This window comes from Geotrypetes seraphini, chromosome 1 (assembly GCF_902459505.1).
Source record: "Geotrypetes seraphini chromosome 1, aGeoSer1.1, whole genome shotgun sequence".
Classification (NCBI taxonomy): domain Eukaryota; kingdom Metazoa; phylum Chordata; class Amphibia; order Gymnophiona; family Dermophiidae; genus Geotrypetes; species Geotrypetes seraphini.
The window spans coordinates 125,764,939-125,787,951 of NC_047084.1; the positions used below are offsets into that span (position 1 = coordinate 125,764,939).

The 23,013-nt window shown below is 44.7% G+C and overlaps 1 protein-coding gene across 2 annotated transcripts in view; it reads left to right on the forward strand.

Annotated features, from left to right (window-relative positions):
- Positions 1 to 23,013, forward strand: part of METTL14 (methyltransferase like 14) — a 140,050-nt gene that overhangs the window by 109,301 nt on the left and 7,736 nt on the right. For both annotated transcript variants that reach the window (XM_033937984.1, XM_033937994.1), the window contains 2 exons: positions 8,602 to 8,718; positions 14,110 to 14,320. In XM_033937984.1, coding sequence (XP_033793875.1) covers positions 8,602 to 8,718; positions 14,110 to 14,320 — 328 coding nt within the window. The remainder of the gene's footprint in view (positions 1 to 8,601; positions 8,719 to 14,109; positions 14,321 to 23,013) is intronic.

Consider the following 23,013-nt stretch of genomic DNA (forward strand, 5'->3'; position numbering starts at 1 on the left):
CTCGAGGGCCGCAATCTAGTCTGGTTTTCAGGATTTCCTCAATGAATATGCATGAGATCTATTAGCATACAACGAAAGCAGTGCATGCAAATAGATCTCATGTATATTCATTGGGGAAATCCTGAAAACCCGACTGGATTTCGGCCCTCGAGGAGGGACTTTGACACTCCTGCTCTAGAGTTTCAAGGCTTCTCCATCCATATAAAGATCTGAGTCCCAGCCGGTCAGGGTTTAAACACATCTTTAAATAAGAATGTTTTCAACATTCCTTTAAAAGTTTTTAGATCCTTTTGTGCCCTCGTTTGTTCGGGAAGCATATTGTAGTCTTGGCAACTCACATACAAAAGTCACAGTAGTTTAGTGAATTGAATTTTACCATAAAACCCGTACAGTTTCCTTAAAAAAGTGTTTTTGGCTCCTTTAAATTCCATTCAGAAGACCTCTAAGGTGAAGCTTGATATCCAGCCTTTTCTGCTCACACCCTGCATGTTCTATGAAAAGCCATAATTAATTCCAGAGATGTATATATAAATGATGATGGAACACTGTGCTGTCTACCGGAAGCAGTCTTTAAGAAAACATATCATCTTTCACTGTTATGGTCCTATCTACTCACTCCAGACATGCATTTGTTTCCCTCGCCTATGAATATCCGCTCTTCATTTATTTTGATTGGCATATTATATGCATGGATCATCTCCCATTCTGTTCTTCGTAAGAAACAGATATAGAACTGTTGCAGATTGAGAGTACCAGTTTTTTCACATCACTTGCCACATGCATTTTATTCCATTTGGCATTAAGGCAGCTGGTAATTCTTGGAGAGGTACAGTGCCAAATTTAAACTCTATAATGTTCTCCCACTATGTCCTATGCATTCCTTTTTTTACAGTCTGTAAAATGCAGAGCTTACCATCACCAATGATCTTTAGTAACATAGTAAATGACGACAGATAAAGACCCAAATGGTCTATCCAATCTGCCCAACCATACATGCTCCATAAATTAATCATTTAATTTAAATGGACCTTTTTCTTAGATATTTCTGGGCCAGAACCCCAGAGCCCTGCCTGGTAGTGTGCTTAGGTTCTATCTCCTGGAGTCTCTGTCAAAACTCACTCCAGTCCATCTAAACCATCCTAGCCATTGAAACCCTCCCCTGCCCAACTTCAACTGAATGTCCATATACGGTACACAGACTGCGCAAGTCTGCCCAGTACTGGCCTTAGTTCCTTCACTATATACCCATTATTTTCTGATTAGAGATTATCTGTGTTCATTGCACGCTTATTTGTCATTGTTTTCCTCTCCACCACCTCCCTTGGGAGCACATTTTATTCATCAACCACCCTCTCCGTAAAGAAGAATTTCCTTACATTACAGATCTCCCTCCGGATTCACGGTTTCCCTACTCGCGAATTCAATTATTTGCTATTTTTTTTTCTTCTTTCTTTTTTCTTTTTGCAGGATGCCCAAACCTTCCCGGACCTTACCTGGTGGTCTAGTGGCCACGCGGGGCAGGATTGATCATTCTACACTCCTGCCCCGTGCAGAGCCGTCATCAAACTGGCTGCCATGAGTTCCCCATTGTAGTCTGAAAGCCAAGATGCATACCACATTTGCGGAATATGCCAGGGCCTGGGATGCCTTCCAACAGTGATGCCACAAAGAGCAGCTGGACCTATGCACGGCTTTTGTAGTGGCTGTACTGTCCTTCCTGCAGGAAGGGCTAGATATGAGACTGGTAGTTTCTTTTCTGAAGTTGCAAGTGGCCAGGATTTCCTGTTTCAGGTGACAAGGTGCCAGACTTTCCCTCGCCTCGCATCCAGATGTCAGATTCTTCAAGGGTTCCCAGAGGTTAAGGCCTCCAGTTTACCAGCTCTGTCCTTTCTGGAATCTGAACATCATGTCATAAGGGCTCTTGTGATCTCCGTTTGAGCCCTTGCAAGACGCCACCCTCATGTACCTATCAAGATGGTCTGTTTGGTTGCCATTACTTCTGCTTGGCAGGTCTCCGAACTGTAGGAACCCATACCTGTGTCTTAAGGAGGCAGGCATTTCCTTGTGGACCATCCTTTCTTTCTTGCCGAAGGTGGTTTTGTCATTCCACATCAACCAGAAAGTTTGACTTCCAGCTTTTCAGCCCTCCGGGTCTAAGAAGGACAAAGTCTTGAAGGTGTTGGATGTCCGGAGGGCTGTCTTACATTATCTGGAATTTATCTGGATTGGCCATGGTGAGAACGGGCTACTGGGCTTGGTGGACAATTGGTCTGACCCAATAAGGCTATTCTTATGTTCTGACAAGAATGAAAGATTAGGTTCTTACCTTTACTAGTCTTCTTTCTTGTGAATCCACACTTTATTTTGGGAACCCACCCTATGCTTGCTGATTTGCCAGTCGTCTGCCTTTGCAAGTACTGGTAAGCTGGATTTCTGTTTTCTGTCCAGCTTTTATTAGAGTGCCATCAGTTTGGTGTGGGGGTGTCTCCAGTTAGGGTTCCCCCTTAGGTCAGTGCATTTTGTTTCTACTGCTACAGTACTGTTCTTGTCATTCAGGTCACTGATGTTTGATAACCTGATTTGTTGCTGTTTTGCATTCATAATTGATAGAACCTTAGCATTCCAAGCGGGCAAATGGAACAATTGCCTTACCGCCCTCATCTCCAACTCCCCGCCCTACCACCTGTTCAGGAAGTCACTAAAAACCTACCTCTTCGACAAATTCCGCTAATGCTGCCTTCCCTCCTTCCCTGCACCCTCCTGACCTCGACATGCCTCCATTCCCTCTGACTATGCCCCCCTCCCAAGCCACTATGGCCTCTCTTTCTCAATCTCTGTTTTATCTAATTGCCCTGCCTTTTCATTGCCTCACATTTAACATCACTGTAAATGTACCACCGCTATAACATGTAACATCGCTGTATACGTACAGTCTCTTCTTTAGTATATGCCTTTTTATTACTGCTATTTATGTAACATCTCTGTAAATGTAACAACACTGTAATATGTATCATCGCTGTAAATGTACAGTCTCTTCTATTGTTAACCGCATTGAACTTCCATGGTATTGCGGTATACAAAAAATAAAGTTATTATTATTATTAATTGTCAGAGAGTGTCCCCGTACCTCTCTCTCTTCAGATGTTCCTGGCTGCTTTGTTACGGACTGCTAAACTGTGGAGCATTCTCAGCAAACAAGGTATTAGGGGGAGGGGGGAGAAAGCCTCTGAAGTTTTGAGGCTTCCTACAGATCCTGGTGGGAGGGGGGAAGAAACCCACTGGTCCCGAAATAAAGTGTGAATTTATAAGAGAGAAGATCACTCTACGGGGAGACGCTGTTCTGCTAGGGGATTTCAACATGCCTGACGCAGATTGGAACTCGTACTCAGCAGCAACCAGCAGCAGCAGGAGGCTGTTAACATCCATAAAAGCACGACTCAAACAAATGGTATTGGAGCCCACTAGGGCCCAGGCAATCCTGGACTTGGTACTCACCAACGGGGATAGCGTCTCGAAGGTCTCAGTAGGAGATACGCTAGCCTCCAGCGATCACAACATGGTGTGGTTCTACCTCAGGAAAGGTTTCCCTAGATCAAACACGAAAACAAAAGTACTCAACTTCCGAGGCACTGACTTCGAACGCATGGGAGATTTCGTCCACCGGACACTGCAGAACCAAGCTACGACCGATGATGTGGAAGCTAAGTGGTCATCCCTGAAATCTACCATACATGAGGCGACAAGCCTCTACATTAAATCAGTACACAAACGGCGGAGAAACAACAAACCCCAATGGTACTCCGCAGAAATCTCGCACCTCGTCAAGGAGAAGAAAAAAGCATTTATTTCCTACAAACAAACGGAGAATAGGGAAGCTAAACTAGAACATGGGGCGAGGTCTGCAGCGGTCAAAACGGCAGTCAGGGAGGCCAAACTTCGAGTGGAAGAGACTCTGGCAAAGAACATGAAGAAAGGGGACAAATCGTTCTTCAGGTATATTAGTGATAGGAAAAAGAACACAGACGGGATAGTACGCCTTAGAAAACCAGATGGGAACTACGCAGAATCGGACCCCGATAAAGCAGAACTACTGAATGAATACTTCTGCTCGGTCGTCACCTGTGAGGCACTGGGGCATGGTCCGCAGTTGCAGGCAAGGGCCAGCGTGGATGACCCGTTTCAGAATTTTGAGTTCATACCTGGCGACGTCTACCACGAACTGGCGAAACTCAAGGTGAACAAAGCCATGGGACCAGACAATCTACACCCCAGGGTGCTCAGTGAGCTGCGTGATGTCCTGGCAGAACCGCTATCAGGACTCTTCAATCTCTCCCTAGGTTTGGGGAGAGTCCCCATAGACTGGAAAACAGCTAACGTTGTTCCACTGCACAAAAAGGGTTGCAAGGCAGAGGCTGCAAACTACAGACCGGTGAGTCTCACATCAATAGTATGCAAGCTCATGGAAACACTAATCAAACGTAAATTAGACGCAGTATTGGATGAGGAGAGTCTACGGGATCCCAGTCAACACGGATTCACCAAGGTTAGGTCCTGCCAATCCAATCTCATCAGCTTCTTTGACTGGGTAACAAAACAGCTGGACTTGGGAGAATCCCTGGACGTTGTATACCTGGACTTCAGCAAAGCTTTCGATAGTGTCCGGCTTTTGAGCAAGATGAAATCAATGGGGTTGGGAGAAACACTAACTACATGGGTCAATGACTGGCTGAGTGGCAGACTTCAGAGGGTGGTGGTTAATGGACCCTCTCTAAAACATCAGAGGTGACCAGTGGAGTACCGCAGGGCTCAGTCTTGGGCCCGCTCCTTTTCAACATATTCATAGGGGACCTAACTCAGGGGCTTCAAGGTAAGATATTGTTATTCGCGGACGATGCCAAACTATGCAATATAGTGAGCGACAGCTATTCACCCAATAGTATGACACAGGATCTACATTTGTTGGAGCTTTGGTCCTCGACATGGCAGCTGGGCTTCAACGCTAAGAAATGCAAGATCATGCACCTCGGCAGCAGAAATCCGTGCAGAACCTACACCTTAAATGGTGAGATCATAGCTAGAACTTCAACAGAACGAGACTTGGGAGTGATCATCAGCGCAGACATGAAAACTGCTGATCATGTGGAGAAGGCTTCATCTAAGGCAAGACAGTTGTTAGGCTGCATCCGCAGGAGTTTCGTCAGCAGGAAGCCTGAAGTCATAATGCCATTGTACAGAACCATGGTGAGACCTCATTTGGAATACTGTGTGCAATTCTGGAGGCCACACTACCGAAAAGATGTGCTGAGAATAGAGTCGGTGCAACGGATGGCCACCAGGATGGTCTCGGAGCTCAAGGATCTCACGTACGAGGAAAGGCTGAAAACTTTGCAGCTCTACTCACTCGAGGAACGTAGGGAGAGAGGAGACATGATCGAGACGTTTAAGTATATTACCGGCCGTATCGAGATAGAAGAAGAGTTTCTCTTTCTCAAGGGACCCTCGGCCACAAGAGGGTATCTGCTCAAACTCAGGGGCAGGAAATTTCATGGCGACACCAGGAAATATTTCTTCACCGAGAGAGTGGTCAATCCTTGGAACGAGCTCCCGGTGACGGTTGTCGAGGCAAACAGCGTGCAAGAATTTAAGAGCAAATGGGATGCCCATGTGGGATCCCTTAGAGGGTTAAGCTAAGGAAACCTTCCATCAGGTGTGGGATCCCTAAGATAGTAGACTTGGGGGTGGGTCAGTAGAGTGGGCAGACCTGATGGGCTATGGCCTTTATCTGCCGTCATCTTCTATGTTTCTAAGAATAGCAAAGGTTAGAACCTAATCTTTCGTTCTTAAGCAAATAATGAACAATTGCCTTTTTCAAGACAGAGAGATATTCTCCCATCTCTAAATATTTATTTATTAGTTCCTTCAAAAACCCTCTTAATCTCCACTTCATAGATTTCATCAAATTGAATTACATTACATTACAGAAGACATCCCGCCAATACCTTTCAGTTCTAGGCGGTTTACAACAAGGAATTAGCCTGGACATTGACAGGGAGATTACAAGGTTGATAGCTGTAGTATGCATCGGGATCTGGGAATGGTCAATACGGTTTGGTTAGATCATTTGACAGACATCCAATGAATTAATTGAATTATTCAAACATCCAATGACCTATTCAATTTGTCTTTCAGAAATCAAAACAAAATCCTCCTTAGGGGATTATTTTTGGACATTCTCAAAATATAAATAATTTTCTCTTGAAATGTATCTGCAAACCTCTGACTTGAAAAGTCAGGTGAAGGGGATTGAAGGATACAGATAGAGGGTAACTATACAGGTCACTAAACAATAAGGTATACATGATTTAGGTAAAGGATCACTTACAGGTCATGGACCTGGGGGGCCGCCGCGGGAGTGGACTGCTGGTCACGATGGACCCCTGGTCTGAACCGGCAGAGGCAATGCTTATGTTCTTATCTTGATTTCTGACCTGAGTCAGGTTCCTAACCACTGAAAAGAAAGTTTTACAAGCTGAGTCGCAACCTGATAATCCTCCAAACACTCCTTATAATGCAGTTGGGTAAAATTATCAGGATACTACCTCCATTCTCTCTTTCCTGTGGAGAAATTTTTAACACTACCAACTCCGTAGGAAAATATGGCCTACCGAATTTCTCTTCAATAAAGTAGTGTTCATCAGAGATATTGAATCTAAACAAGACATGAGGATGCCAGACCTCATTAAAATCTTGCGTATCCAACAATTTTTAGGCTAGTCTAGAAAGCTCAAACTCTGGTCGTTTCTTAGTAACTTTAGTGAGCTTTGCATCTCTATTCTGGTTTAAACAGCTGAGCCAGCAATCTGTCCAAGCAACTTTCTCCAATTTACATTACATTACTGACTTCTATTCCGCCTGTACCTTGCAGTTCAAGGCGGATTACATCAAAAGATGACTGGACATTTCCAGGAAAAATTACAATTTAAGGAGCTGGTTACATAATAGAGTCGTGAGGAGGGATTAAAAGATAGGTAGAAGAATAAGGATTACGTTTCAGAGAGGTTATCTAATTTGTTATCTAATTTATAGTCAAATAATTTTTATTGGAGTAACACAAAAACAGAAACCTCCAGAAAAAGAACACTCCAAGTTAGTTATAAGAAGAAACGCCCTCCACCCACCCCCAACCCCCCAACCCCCCAATCCAGAGTTCCCCATACAGAATACAAAAGAAATAAAATAGCAAGTGCTACATTCAACAATTCAAAAGACGACTTCTGGCCACCGAAGTCAATGTATTCCAGAAAGGTTCCCACACTGTTGTAAATCGCTGTCCCCGTAAAGAGGAAAAATCAGTAATGTCTCTACGTTCCCAAGATAATAAAAGAATCATCTGTGTACGCCACAAAGAAAGGTCCGGAGCTTCCAAATCCAACCACCGCCGGAGAATACACTTCAACGCCATCAGAATGGACCAGCGAAGAAAAGCACTCAATCCTGGCAACCTAGGGTGATGAGAAGGAACAACTCCAAAAAGCAATGTAGATGACATTCTGATTGTTGCTTTCCAAAGGTTCCCAATATATACAAAAAGGCTAGTCCAAAAGACCTGAACAGCAGAACAATGCCATAACATGTGTCCCAATGTAGCAGGTCCCTGGCCACATTTTTGTTATCTAATTTATAAGTTTTCACTTTGGATTTATTAATAAATAGATCTGCTTTTAAATTGTATATAACAAAGAACACTTCCCTCAATGAACAATAGTAGACTTGTAAATATAAGCTTTACATATGACAGGATAGCTCAGAGACATGGAGGGGCACAACAGAGGATTAAAAAAAAACCCCAACCACCTCACCACCCAATCATTGCTTGATCCTTCATACTTTTTAGTGCATTCAAAAGGAACCAAGCTTTAGCTAAGTGATTTTTTTACTTTTGAATGCACTCGAGATTAAGAAATTCACTGCAATTTTTTGAGATCTAACTAGCTTAAAAGTATGAAGGATCAAGCAATGATTGGGTGGTGAGGTGGTTGGGTTTTGTTTTTTTTACACCCTCTGTTGTGCCCGTCCATGTCTCTGAGCTATCCTGTCATATGTAAAGCTTATATTTACAAGTCTACTATTGTTCATTGACAGAAGTGTTCTTTGTTATATATATTGAGTTTTTTTTACTCCCTAGTTTGGCTACCGTTTGGTATTTACTGTATTTCCCCTGTTAATTTTTGGCTACATTTAAATGGTCATGTTAAAAAATTTTGTTTTTTGTATTGCCGTATTAAGAGAGCGATCAGTGTGTAGTGGTTTGTTTTTTTATTATTGTACTCTTGTTTTATAGGACCTTAATACAAAGTATCATTTGTCTGAACTATGTTGGTAAAAGCAGAGTAGAAATAGTAAATTAAGACATTTTGGTTCTAAATTTAGTTTGTAAGCTTAGAAAGTGCCATGCCACGTGTACTTGTCTTCCTTCATTTCTGATTTGGCCTCCATAGTCTCTCTCCCCTAGCAACAGGTAAACCGTGGAGTAAAGGAGATCAGAATGAGGTAGTCATGTGCTGAAAAGTATTAAGTACTTCTTATCCTTTCTTTCTTCAGTGTCTGCGTAAGTGGGGATTCAGAAGATCTGAAGATATTTGTTGGATTAAAACAAATAAAAACAACCCTGGGAAGATGAAGACTCTTGACCCAAAAGCAGTCTTCCAGCGCACAAAGGTAGGGCTTGTACAAGTACCCCTCAACCTCCTCCTTATGAGGTGTTTCATCAGTGATGCGAACACAAGATTGGATTTTTGGATGCTCATTGAAAGTGCCATGTCACATAATTAGGCTTCTCAGTTCTGGATTTTGCTTCCACATCTCCCATGGGAATAAGTAAATAGTGCAATAAGGGGGAGCAGAGTGAGACACCATTGTGTGACTTCATTTCTTCCCTCCCTCCCCTGAATATCTTTTATCCTTAGACAAGCAGGCAGCATATTCTCACATGTGGGCGATGTCATCCATGGACCCCTTTATGGACAGTGAAAAGTGTAGTATCCCTTTAAGCTTTAGCAAGCTTTTAGACTACTCACACTGCGCATGCGTGAGTGCATTCCCGCCCGATGCCAGCTCGCGAGGTCATCATTTTTTCATTTTCCACGGCGTGAAGAAGACCTCTTTTTTTCTCCGTTGAGTTGCCTTCCCGTTTAAATTTTTTAACAAACTTTATCAAGTATTTCAGTTTCTTCTTCTGTTCTTTACTTTTGAAAATCAATGAAGAATAGTAAACAGAAATTTTGGACTTTCTTTCTTTAAAAACAAACTTCACACTTCTCTGTGTGAAGAACAAATGTAAGGAAGTTCTTCTTCACACAGTGGAGAGCTGGAATGCTCTTCTGGAGTCTGGTGTAGGGGAAAGCACCCTCCAGGTTTCAAGACTAAGCTGGACAAGTTCCTGCTAAACTGGGACGTACACAGGTGAGGCTGGACTCATTTTAAAACTGTTGACGTTCTTCATCTAATCATTGTCATGAAGCAGTGAATAAGAAAATAAATTTATGTTTTGTCACAGATGGCAAAGCTGCTTATCTTGGAGCGTCAGTATGGGTCCAAAACAACCTGCATCAACATCGATGATGTTCATTGGGGAATCCTCCATGGGTGTAGAGCCTGTAAGATGGTCTTTTTCCTGTTTGGACTCAATCGCACACAGACTAGTGGGGGAATCTAACATGGATATAGAACCTGTTAAGTTAGATACCAAGATTAACCAGCATCGATCCACATTGCAACTGCCTTTCCATACAGCTTCAGGAATCCACCATGGGTGTAGAACCTATAAGATAGTCTTTTTCCTGTTCTCTGGATACAAACATGCGAAGACAAGTGGCGGAATCTAACATGGGTGTAGAGCCTGTTAAGTTAGTTTTCTTAACATGTTTTGTGGTTTTTGTTTTTTTTTAAAAGCAGTGTTTACTTTAGTGCTTAAACACTATCAATAGACATTCTCTTTCTCTATTTTATCCATTGAAGCAGAATGGTTCTTTGCTTTATCTTATAAGCAGGATCAACCAGGTTTTTGACTGAAACATGCCTTCCACTGTACCATCAATGTTAATATTGTATTTTCCAGAAGGTTCATATAATTACTTTGAAGTATCTTTTCACTACATCCTTTTTAAGATGTTTTTTTCATTTTACTCTAGTTTATTTTAAACAGAATCTCTGCTCTGAAGGTTTCAGTACACGGTCTAAGTTACAGGATTATATGTTCAAACATCAGTGCGCACTACCCAAGTTCTAATAGATAAGATTATAGTTCTAGACCTGTTTCTGCTCTGCCTTCTATACAGATCACATTCATATCTTTCAGTTTCCTTTTCAATTTCTTGCCAGAGAAACTGGATATGCTCAGATGCCCCATAAAAAGAAAGAAAAAAATCCCCCACCACTGCCACGGCCCTCCCCCAATTACCCCCGACAATCGCACCCTCGCCTCCCCCGACAAATGGCAGGAGGGATGCCCACTCCCTCCTGCCACCGGAGGCCCCCCGTGCCCCGTAACTTAAAGTTGGGAGCAGTAGGTACTGAAAACACCTCCTGCTCCTCCTCCCTTCGTGATGACACTGGGCCTTAGGCCCCTCCCCGGTGCATCATGTGATGCATGGGAAGGGGTTTAAGGTCCCGATTAGCACACATGCCTTGGGCTCCTCTCTTGGGAGGGGCCTGAATTGTCTGAGCCAATCGTGGACTTCCTTAGGAAGGAACCTAAGGAACTCCCTGATTGGGCCTGATTGGCCAATAGTTTAGTGTCATCTGCAAATTTAATCACCTCTCTCGTCGTCCCAATTTCCAGATCATCTATAAATAAGTTAAATAGCACTGTTCCCAGTATAGATTCCTGCGGCACTCCACTGTTTACTCTCCTCCATTGAGAAAAATGACCATTTAACCCTACCCTCTGTTTTCTATCTGATAACCAATTCCTAATCCACAACTGAACTTTGCCACCTATCCCATGACTCTTTAATTTTCTCAGGAGCCTCTCGTGAAGAACTTTATCAAAAGCTTTGTGAAAATCTAGATACACTACATCAACCTGCTCACTTTCACACTTTCAAAGAAGTCAAGCAAATTGGTGAGGCAAAATCTACCCTAATCTGCACCCATGCTGACTCCGTCTCATTAAATCATGTTTGCCTATGTGTTCCACAATTTTATTTTAATAATTGTTTCCACCATTTTGCCTGGCACTGAAGTCAGACTTTACTGGTCTGTAATTTCCAGGATGTGCCCTGGAACCCTTTTTAAAAATCAGCATAACATTGGCCACCTTCCAATCTTCAGGTACTACAGAGGATTTTAGCGACAGGTTACAGATCACTAACAGCAGGTCAACAATTTCATGTTTGAGTTCTTTCAGTATCCTGGGATGTATACTATCCAGTCCAGGGATTTATCACTTTTAATTTGGCGATTTGGCTTAGTATATCTTCCAGATTCACAAGATTTCTTTCAGTTCTTCCGTATCATCACCCTTGAAAACCATTTCTGGTTCAGGTAGATCTCTAACATTTTCTGTAAAGACCGAAGCAAAGAATTCATTCTGCTATGGCCTTATACTCCCTGAGCGCCCCTTTTGCTCCTTGATCATGCAATGGTCCCATGGATTCCCTAAAAAAAGTTGTTACAAGTTTTTGTCTCTTTGCAAAGCATTGATAAAGAAAGATAACTTGCCAGTGCTTGTGCAGGCTGCTTGGTTCCATGGAGGCGCACCTGGGATTGGACTCAGACTGCGTTCCTCTACCAGGCATGCTGCGCGGTGTATCCAAGGGTGGCGGAGGTGACCGGCCGTGGCTGGTTGGGCAGTCAGAAGATTCAAAGTTCAGCTTTCCAACCAGTGGAGGCAATTACATCACTTTCTTTTCCAGAGATAAATAAAAAAAAAGATTTGACTTTGATATGTGAATATTTCTTAAGAAAGAACTGAATATGTTACTAAGTGTTCGGGTTGAAAAAACAAGAACATTGTCAGCCCTTATTACTGGCAACTGCACTGGTTACCAGTTGAAGCTAGAATATTATTTAAATTCGCTTGTATCTGTTGCAAACTGTTATTTGGATTGTCTCCATCCTATCTTTTGCTCACCGTACTTATTTACTTTGCCGCTACAAGTTTTTTGATAGAACCTTGTCCTTTCAAGCAGGCAAAGTCCAATCCTGGTTAGATGACATCATCACTTTATTTTGTGTGCTGTTCTCGTTGGTCCTTCAGGGCGTTCTTAAACTCCTGAGATGCCATTACAAACTTCTAGCTCTCCCGTAGCGATTGCTTAAATTTCTCCACGCTTCGGAAGTTAGAGCCGACAGATTTGACTAGTCTTCTGTCGAATTGAATTCAAGTATCTTCCGCTCCTGACGAAGACGACGAAACGGAGCCCTGTCGCGTGGTAGTACCTTTTTCAAACAGGACTGAGTTAAGTACTCCTCGAATGGCAGTACCTTCTGAAATAGGACTGGCCAAGTATTTTTTTGTGCATTGCGGTTCCACGAATGAAGTGGCATTATGAATTGTTTGCTGATGAATTATTATGAACTATTATGAGCAACATATGAATTGTTATAGAGAAATTGAATGTTTTACAGGATTTCTTTATTTTTCTATTTCTCGATCTTTATCTTTTTTAGCACTATATATATATTGCACTTACATGTGGGTTCTTGAACATTTATTTATTTATATATGTTTTCATTAATTTTGGATGACTCAAGCATTCAGAGGTTTATTTATGTATCACCTTATGTTTATAGCAATCATTTCACGGTTCCTATGAATTTTTAGAAATATTCTTATGCACTTTACAGCCTATCAATGTGAACCTATTTATTTATTAAGGCTTCATGAGGGGTTTCTTTATACTGGAGTGTACTCTTTATCAACTTCACCAGCCTGTAATATTTGTAGCACTTTGCACTTTATATTGTATTTATGAGGCAGATTCTTGGGAGTCTATGTAGTTTTGGTTTATTCTTTTCCCCGGTGGGTCTGTTTGACCTTGATCTATTTAGTACCTTATTTATTTGCATAGTTTGCACTTTCTTGACCAAATGATGTATGAGGCAGTGCTTATTTAGACTTATGTCTGGTGCTGGTCACCCATGAGTTGCTGCCTGAGCTCAAAAAAAACCCTCGTTTATATCTCGAGAGCTCATACTGATGTCCGTTTATTTATAATATTTAAAATAGGCTTCCATTTTTTTCAAGGCCAAACATTCTCCCTGAGGATCTAATCAGTTAAGCCAATTATAGATTGCATAGATGACATGAGCCATCAAGCTGCATCATATTGTTCTTTTAGGAAACTAGCAAAGACCTACTTCTTTAAAAAATTTCTACTTGACTAAGAACCCTGTAGTGTATCTGTGCTTTTTACATATTTGTATCTCATCACTGAATGTCCAGTTCTCCTATTTGTAAACCGCCTAGAACTCTTTGGGTGTTGGCGGTATAGAAAATAAAGTTATTATTATCACTGTATCTGTTTACAAAGAGAAACAATATTTTCTCATTTTCCTTCCATACTCACTCATAAAATACTGGAAGAAAAAACCCCACAACTTTACATCTTGGTCCTTCAGTGCCACTTTAGTTGTCCCAGCATAATTCATACAGAGATTGATGTATATTTTGACTGGTTAACATCAAAAGTCAAAATGCTTATGAAGTAAGCATAAATGTTATTTGTCTGATATGGAGGCATTCCTTTATGCTTGGGCCTTTGTGCAGTGGCAGGAAAATCATTGAAGGTTTAGGTAAAAGGATGAATTGAGTGTAAATGGTATTAGACTGCACATGGCTGCATGTTTGACTAGACCAGGGTTGTCCATTGTCAGTCCTCGAGGGCCACAATCCAGTCAGGTTTTCAGGATCTCCCCCAATGAATTTGCATGCACTGTTTCCATTGAATGCAAATAGATCTCGTGCATATTCTTTAGGGAAATTTGAAAACCTGACCTGGTGAGGGCTTGAGGTTGAACACTGGAAGAATATTAACTAAGCAAACTGGAAGGGCCAATTTGATCTTTTTCTGTGTGTTGCTCTTTTCATTCCTTCTCTGCTTCTAGGAGCATTGCTTGATGGGAATCAAAGGCACGGTGCGCCGCAGCACTGATGGGGATTTCATTCATGCTAATGTGGACATTGACCTAATTATCACTGAAGAGCCAGAAATTGGAAATATAGAGAAGCCTGTTGAGATTTTTCATATCATTGAACATTTCTGCTTGGGACGGAGACGACTTCACCTCTTTGGAAGGGATAGTACGATCAGGCCTGGTAAGAGGAGCATCACTTTATTTGGTTCCACAGAGAGATCCCTAGTAAAACAATAGCCCAAATGCCTCTTACCACAAACCCAGTTCTCTAAATAGTCCTACAGCATTCGCTTAGGGCGATTGCTTTATGTTGTTCTACTTCATAAAATTTGAGGCTGTTATATGACTTAGCAGCATATTAAGCACAAGGTAATTATTTAAATGAGGAAAACTATAAGCTTCAATGCTTACATCCTGTGCAGAGAAATACATGAAATCCGAGTGCAATGTGTTTAGTAATCCTGAACCGTAGGGTTATGCATTTGAACCCACAAGTTACTTGCAGAATGCTGTCAATTACCTTTGAACTCCTGCTCCTGCCCCCTCAGTCTTTTTCTGCAAGCAAGTTACTCAAAAGTGTTTCTGCTTTGCTCAGCGGTTTTATTATTTTCGGGTATTTCTTTTCAATGTTCTCCCCCCCTTCCCTCATGTTTCTTTTTGTAAGTTTATTTAGGTCTTCATGAGTTTGTCATGTGTACTTAATTGTATCCCCATTTTGTTAATGTACAACGCTTATAAATGCTGATAAGCATTAAAATCCAATTTTAAATAAACTTGAAACTTGCTCACAGGCCTGCCATTCCAAAATGGCGGGCCTTCCCAGTGCATCCTGGGATAGAGAGGGAGGAGCCTAAGGCCCTGATTGGTTTTGTGCATCTAGCCCTGAATGTCTGCTTTGAATTGCCAGCAGTATGCAAGTCCCCATTCCCTTTCTCTATGACAAAGAACAGAAATGTGGAACGTTGATAGGAGTGTATTATTGTTGCCGGTGTTTCACTATGAGGGTAATGCTTTTGCGAACTTTTTTCTGATCCGTTATTCACAGTGGAATAGAGTCTAAGACCCCTGTCAGCCTGTTAGTGTTGAAGAACAGCCCATGTTGGGTCATTGTTTTAATTGGATCTAAACATGGAGTCAGCAGCATTTTAAATGAATTTGTGGTTTCTAAGTGTGGTCGTCTTGGGTCCTTGGAACTCACTTTTTATTTGTTGTCCAGATTCTCTAAGGACCTCCTTTTTTGCATTTATTCCTGGAGGGCTCACCATACAATGACCTATTTGTAGTTGTAACTATGTATTTGAAACTATGGCCTAACTGTATTAATAGTTGTACTGATGTACCTGTACAAGCAATTCTGTTGATTATCCGCATCAAGCTGTCTATTGTAACTTCCTGGGTAACTGATCCAACCTCTTGTCATGTAATCCCACCTTGAACTGAAAAGGTAAATGCGGAATAGAAAACCTGATTAACATAGCATAATTTATCCCAGGACAAGCAGGCAGCATATTCCCTACATGTGGGTGACGTTATCTATGGAGCCCCCTAGCGGACGTTCTCGCAAGCAGACTTGCTTGAAGATCTTCAAGCTTGCGAGTGTACCGCACATGCGCGAGTGCCCCTCCCGCCCGACTCAGGGCATGCGTCTCCTCAGCTTGGCCTCAGTTTTAAATTTTCCACGGAGCCAGAAGCCCTGCTCCCTTGCTTTGTGCAAATTCGTAGTGCTTCCTTGCACCGCGGCTTGCTTTATTGTTTTCGGGAGAGTTGCTGTGCAGCGTTTCTTTGTCTTGTTAAAAAAAAAACCCAAAACAAAACTCTTTTCGATTCCTTGTACTTTTTTTCGACCGGGCTACCGTTTTTTGTCAGGCCAACTGGCCTCATGGGGCCGTGGCTGTATTTTTTCCTATGTCCCGGCCTCTGTCCGGGTTTAAGAACTGCACTAAGTGTGCCCGGGTTATCTCCATCACCGACCTCCATCGTTGGTGTGTGGAGTGCCTTGGGGCTGATCATCGTGCTGAGTCTTGCCCGCGTTGTGCTACTCCAACCACGGGCTCTTCATCGGCGAGTGGCCAAAATCCTCCAACTTTTTGGCCCCATGGAGACAGCGGGGATGGCCTTGGCCCCGACAGTGGGGGCCTCGGCTTCGAAAGCCTTGACCTCGGTGAAGTCACCCTCGACCTCGAAGGCCCCGACTTTGGCTCCTCCTGCCACCCCGGCCTCAGGTAAGACTTCGCTTCCTTCCACAGGTGTGCCGGCAAAGAAGCCTCCCTCGGAGTTTCATGCGAGTGCCGCTTCTTTGGTCTCTTCGAGACATTGTCCTAAGCGTACCTCCTCACATAGGGAATACTCTTCCTTGAGGTCGCCCCTGAAGGAGCGCACTGTTGCACCTCAACTCCAGCATCCGCTGGTCTCGGTGCCTATGTTCGAGGACATTCTTAAAGCTATCCTTACTTCGCAGATTTCCTCGGTTCTGGGTCAGTTGACCCCGGCCTCGACCCGGTCTCAGTCTGACCAGCCTGTGCCTCCCTCTGAGGTTCCTCGAGGCCTGTCTCGCAAGTCCCGCCACTTGCCCTCAAGTCATTCCTCTTCTCCTGATTCGAGGGACTCTTCGGGTGTCCCGGGCGGGATCCTGGACTATGGCTTCCTCCTCCTCGCACCTTGTACAAGCGGCAGAGGACTTCCCTGCCTCATCGAGGCCAGTCCCCAACCATGAAATATGCGGGGTCCATGGTGACTTCGAGGTTGGGTGCGAGGCCTCGCCGGACTCCTTTTCTGCCTCTTTCTTTGGGGCGAGGGATTTCTGAGTCCCGGTTCCCTTCTTCGACACCTGTGGGGGAATTATCTTTCCTGCCGGCTTCTCCGATGCTTCAGCTGGTGGTGCCTCAGACTCCAGGGTCCTCCCCAAGCCGTCTTCAGCGAGGCAGTTCAATAGAGCGTCCTCGGTGTCCCGTTCTCGAGACTCAGAGGCTCCTGTCTATTATTCAAGAGAGGTCTCCCCCTCTTTCTCTGCTGCTCCAAGATCTCGCTCTACTTCGCCTCTGGAGGATGAGTCTTCTTCTCGAACCTCCTCCTTTACCCGGTTTGTCTCGGACATGGGCAAGGCTCTGAAGCTAGATCTCCAGTCCGAATCCTGGTACACTCAGGAGTATTTGGCAGAGATGGGGCTCCCTCATCCGCCCCATGAGGCACTCGGTTTGCCTCTGCATCAGGTGCTCCGGCAGACATTCCTCCAAAATCTGGAGACTCCTTATGCCGTCACTGCCATTCCCTCCAAAATGGAGTCCCGTTACCGGACGGTCCCGGTCAAGGGATTTGAGAATGCGCAGCTTTCCCATCAGTCCTTGGTAGTGGAATCTTTGTTAAAAGTCTAATCTCTCCAAGGTCTACGCTGCTGTCCCTCTGGGCAGGGAAGGGTGTACAATGGACAAGGTCGGACGCCGTCTCTATCAAAACTCGATGATGGCAAACAGAGTTCTTAATTATAATTTTATCTTCACGTCCTATCTTAGATACTGTGTGGACGCCCTCCACTCTTTCCAGTTGGACGTGTCTGCTCCTTGTTGGCAGGAGTTCCGTCTTCTCCAGGAGACCCTATCCCAACTCCGTCTCTATCTGTTTCAGGCGGCTTACGACGCATTTGAGTTGTCCTCGAGGGTCACGGCCTTTGCGGTCGCCATGCATTGCCTGGCCTGGCTCTGGATAGTGGCCATGGACCCTAACAAGTTTCAAATTTCAAGTTTATTTCACTTTTGATGAATCGCCTATTTAAAATTTCTAGGCGATGTACATAATAATAAAAAACTTTAGCATAATAACAATAAAATCCAATAAAGACTAACATGAAAGATAGGAAAGGGGGTAGAGTTACAATTAGGGTGTAGAAAAAAAGGGAAGTACAAAAGGAAGGGTAAAAATTATTCAAAGCACACTTCATAAATATTAATTAAAATAGAATTGAAAAATTTTAGAAGTTTAGAGATCAAAAGCATCCCCAAACAAGTAAGTTTTTAATAACTTTTTGAATGCTGAAATGTCACGTTCTATTCTAATATACTGGGGAAGGGAGTTCCACCATTGTGGACCTGCAACAGTAAACATATCTGCTCTTCTCGTTCCAATGATTTTCAAAGAGGGCACAGTTAATAAATTTTGATCGGAAGAACGCAGAGATCTTTGGGGTTTATATGGGATAAGTGATTTGGATATAAATTGCGGCTCACTAAATGTAAGAGACTTAAAGATTAAAAGCATCAGTTTATACAGGATCCTATGGTTAATTGGTAACCAATGCGCGTCTATTAACAATGGGGATACGTGATCGAATTTTTTAGCGTTATAAATTAGTTTGGCGAATCTCCCTTATGTGGGGAATGAGCTGTTTGACTCCATCGAAGCTGCAACTAAACGCCTTTCGGAGCATGAGCGATCTTTCGCTTCCCTAGTGAGGCTCAAGCCAAAGACTCCTCCCGCTCGACCGTACAAGATTCCTCCTCAGCGATACCCGCAGAAATCTACGCCTGCGTTCTCACGCCCGCCACTGAAGCGACCCCAGCAGCAGCAGCGTCCGTTTAAGGTCCAGCTGCCTGCTCCAGCGAAGCCTGGGCCGTCTTTTTGACAATTCCAGTCTGAGCCTGCCGGCTCCCTTCCTCCTGGAGTCCTCCCCCCTTCCCATCGGGGGCCGTCTCCATCATTTCTATCCTCAGTGGGAAAAGCGTGCCACAGACCTGTGGGAGTTCACAGTCTAAAGCGCGCAAGGACAAAGGTGTGCCGACAACCGAGCGCAGGACTTCATCGCGCCGAAGAAAAACCGTATTTTAAAAGGCTCTGACGGGGGATGTTGGTGGGGAACCCCCCCACTTTACTTAATAGAGATCGCGCTGGCGTTGTGGGGGGTTGTAACCCCCCTCATTATACTGGAAACTTAACTTTTTCCCTGTTTATTAGGGAAAAAGTTAAGTTTTCAGTATAATATGGGGGGTTACACCCCCCATACCCTCCCAACATGGCAGCATGAGGCAGCGCGATCCCTATTAAGTAGAGTGGGGGGGGGGGGTTCCCCTCACACTCCCTGTCAGAGCCCTTAAAAATAGGAGTTTTCTTCAGCATGATTAAGCCCTGCGCTCTGTTGTCTGCGCCCGGTTGCCGGCACACCTTTGTCCTCGCGCGCTTTTGACCCGTCACCCCTGTGGGTGCTTTCCATCGTCTGGGAGGGGTACTCCCTGCACTTCAGTCGCGTACCCCTGAATTTTCCGCCAAGAGAGTTTCCTTCTTCCAGGGAGCAACTTCCCCTTCTTCTGCGGGAGAGTCAGGCTCTTCTCCGCCTCCGGGGCAGTTGAATACGGATTTTATTCCTGGTATTTTCTGGTCCCCAAGAAGCACGGGAGACCTGCGTCCGATACTGGACCTCTGTGCTCTGAACAGGTTTCTGGTCAAAGAAAAGTTCAGGGTGCTCACCCTTCCTATGTTATATCCTCTAATGGACGAAGGCGACTGGCTGTGCTCGTTGGACCTCAAGGAGGCCTTTAAGCACATCGCGATTCATCCAGCTTTTCGCCGGTATCTGAGATTCAAGGTGGGGAATCTCCACTTCCAGTATCGTGTTCTCCCCTTCGGCCTTGCGACCTCCCTGAGGGTTTTCACGAAATGCCTGATAGTGGTAGCTGCGGCCCTGCGTCTGCAGGGGCTTCAGGTGTTCCCCTACCTCGACGACTGGTTGATCAAAGCAATGTCTCGCCAGGCGATTCTGGTGGCAATGAATCGGACTATTTCCCTCCTTCAAAGTTTTGGCATCGAGGTGAACTTTCCCAAGTCCCGGCTGTGTCCGTCCCAGTCCCTTGAGTTTATCGGGGCGGAGCTGGACACTGTTCGTCTTCGCTCTTTCTTGCCTTGGCCTTGTCGGGAGATCCTTATCCATCTTTGTCGGAAGATGTGTCTCCTGTCCTCGGTCCCAGCCCGTCTCATGATTTTCCTGTTGGGCCATATGGCTTCCATGGTTCACATGACTCCTTTTGCCAGTCTTCACCTCCGCATACCTCAGTGGACTCTGGCATGCCAGTGGAGCCAGGACCCGGGATCTTTTGTCTCAATGCATTGTCATGACTCCTTTGTTGAAACAATCTCTCCGTTGATGGTTGCTCTCTACCAATCTTTCCAGAGGTTTTCTGTTTCACGCTTCTCCCCCGGAAAAGGGTCTCATGACAGACTCGTCGGCATATGCTTGGGCGGCTCATCTGGACGGTCTTCGTACCCAGGGACTTTGGTCCAGTGCAGACCGTCTCTGTCACATCAATTTGCTGGTGCTCCGGGCGGTGTTCAGCGCCCTGAAAGCCTTTCGTCATCTGCTTCGTGGCCATGTGGTGCTAGTTCGCACAAACAACCAGGTCGCCATGTATTATATCAACAAACAAGGGGGCACGGGGTCCCTCTCCCTGTGCCAGGAGGCGATGCGGCTCTAGGATTGGGCGATCTGCCACAACATCTTTCTCTGTGCGGTCTACATTGAGGGCCAGCGGAACTGCCTGGCCGACAAGTTGAGCCGCCTTCTGCAGCCTCACGAATGGTCTCTTCACTCTTCAACTCTGCGTCAGGTGTTTGCCCAGTGGGGGACTCCGGATGTCGATCTGTTTGCATCCCCTCTCAATCACAAGTTGCCTCGTTTCTACTCCAGGGTTTACACCCCTCTCAGGTTCGAGGTGGATGCTTTCCTTTTGGATTGGACGAACCTGTTTCTATATGAGTTTCCTCCTTTCCCTCTGATTCTGAAAACTCATAGTAACATAGTAGATTGATGGCAGATAAAGACCCGAATGGTCCATCCAGTCTGCCCAACCTGATTCAATTTAAATTTTTTAAATTTTTTCTTCTTAGCTATTTCTGGGCAAGAATCCAAAGCTTGACCTGGTACTGGGCTTGGGTTCCAACTGCCAAAATGTCTGTTAAAACCTACTCCAGCCCATCTACACTCTCCCAGCCATTGAAGCCCTCCCCAGCCCATCCTCCATCAAATGGCCATATACAGACACAGACCATGCAAGTCTGCCCAGTAACTTGCCTAGTTCAATATTTAATATTATTTTCTGATTCTAGATCCTCTGTGTTCATCCAACGCTTCTTTGAACTCAGACACAGTTTTATTCTCCACCACCTCTCTCGGGAGTGCATTCCAGGCATCCACCACCCTCTCTGTAAAGTAGAATTTCCTAACATTGCCTTTGAATCTACCACCCCTCAACCTCAAATTATGCCCTCTGGTTTTACCATTTTCCTTTCTCTGGAAAAGATTTTGTTCTACGTTAATACCCTTCAAGTATTTGAACGTCTGAATCATATCTCCCCTGTCTCTCCTTTCCTCTAGGGTATACATATTCAGGGCTTCCAGTCACTCCTCATACGTCTTCTGGCGCAAGCCTCCTATCATTTTCGTCGCCCTCCTCTGGACCGCTTCAAGTCTTCTTACGTCCTTTGCCAGATACGGTCTCCAAAACTGAATATAGTACTCCAAGTGGGGCTTTACCAATGACCTGTACAGGGGCATCAACACCTTCTTCCTTCTACTGGCTATGCCTCTCTTTATACAGCCCAGCATCCTTCTGGCAGCAGCCACTGCCTTTAGATCTTTGGACACTATCACCCCAAGGTCCCTCTTCCCGTCCGTGCATATCAGCTTCTCTCCTCCCAGCATATACGGTTCCTTCTGATTATTAATCCCCAATATATTAATCTGCATTTCTTTGCATTGAATTTTAGTTGCCAGGCATTAGACCATTTCTCTAACTTTTGCAAATCCTTTTTCATATTTTCCATTTCCTCTTCGTCATGCTCAAGTTCACTCATGCCACCATGATTCTGATAGCTCCTCGGTGGCCCAGGCAGCCCTTCTGCTGCAGCTCAGTGCCAGGGACCCTCTTCTTCTACCTGTTTTCCCTTCTCTGCTTACGCAGAGTCAGGGGTCTCTGCTCCATCCCAACCTGCAGTCTCTGCACTTGACAGCCTCGAGACTTGATGGCCTCTTTCCAGTTCTCTCAATTGGTCCTGTATGTTCTGGGGGCTTCTTGGAGTCCACTCGCCAATGTTATCATCAGAAGTAGACCCGCTTTTCTTCTTAGTGTGCTATGCTGTGGCAGGTGCCGCAATCTATCCCCTTGTCTTCTGTGATGGATTATCTGTTGCACTTATCTGGCGCTGGTCTCAAATCCAAGTCAGTTCGAGTCCACCTCAGCACCACTGCTGCTTTTCATCAGCCGATCGACAGGAAATCGCTCTCTGTTCATCCTGTGATCTCCCGGTTCATGAAGGGTCTTTTCCACATTCATCCTCCCCTTAAACCTCTTCCCGTGGTTTGGAATCTCAACGTGGCCTTGCTCTCTTAATGAAACCTCCTTTTGAGCCACTGGTGCGGGCTCACTTGAAGTATCATGTGGAAGGTTGTGTTTCTTATTGCGCTCACTTCTGCTCGTAGGGTCAGTGAGCTGCAGGCCTTGGTGGTGGACCCTTCTTTCACTGTTTTTCCATCATGATAAGGTGGTTCTTCGTACCAATCCTAAATTCTTGCCTAAGGTTGTTTCGGATTTTCACATCAACCAGTCCGTGGTTCTTCCGGTGTTTCTCCCGAAGCCCCATTCTCACCCTGGTGAGGCGGCTCTCCATACTCTTGACTGTAAGCATGTGCTGGCCTTTTACTTGCAGCGCACTGCGCCTCATCGGACTGCTCCCCAGCTTTTCGTCTCTTTTGATCCCAATCGGTTGGGGCGCCCTGTTTCTAAGTGGACCATTTCTAACTGGTTGGCCGCTTGTATTTCTTTCTGTTACACTCAGGCTGGTCTCTCCCTATCAGGTCGGGTCACGGAGCATAAGGTCCGAGCGATGGCAGCGTCT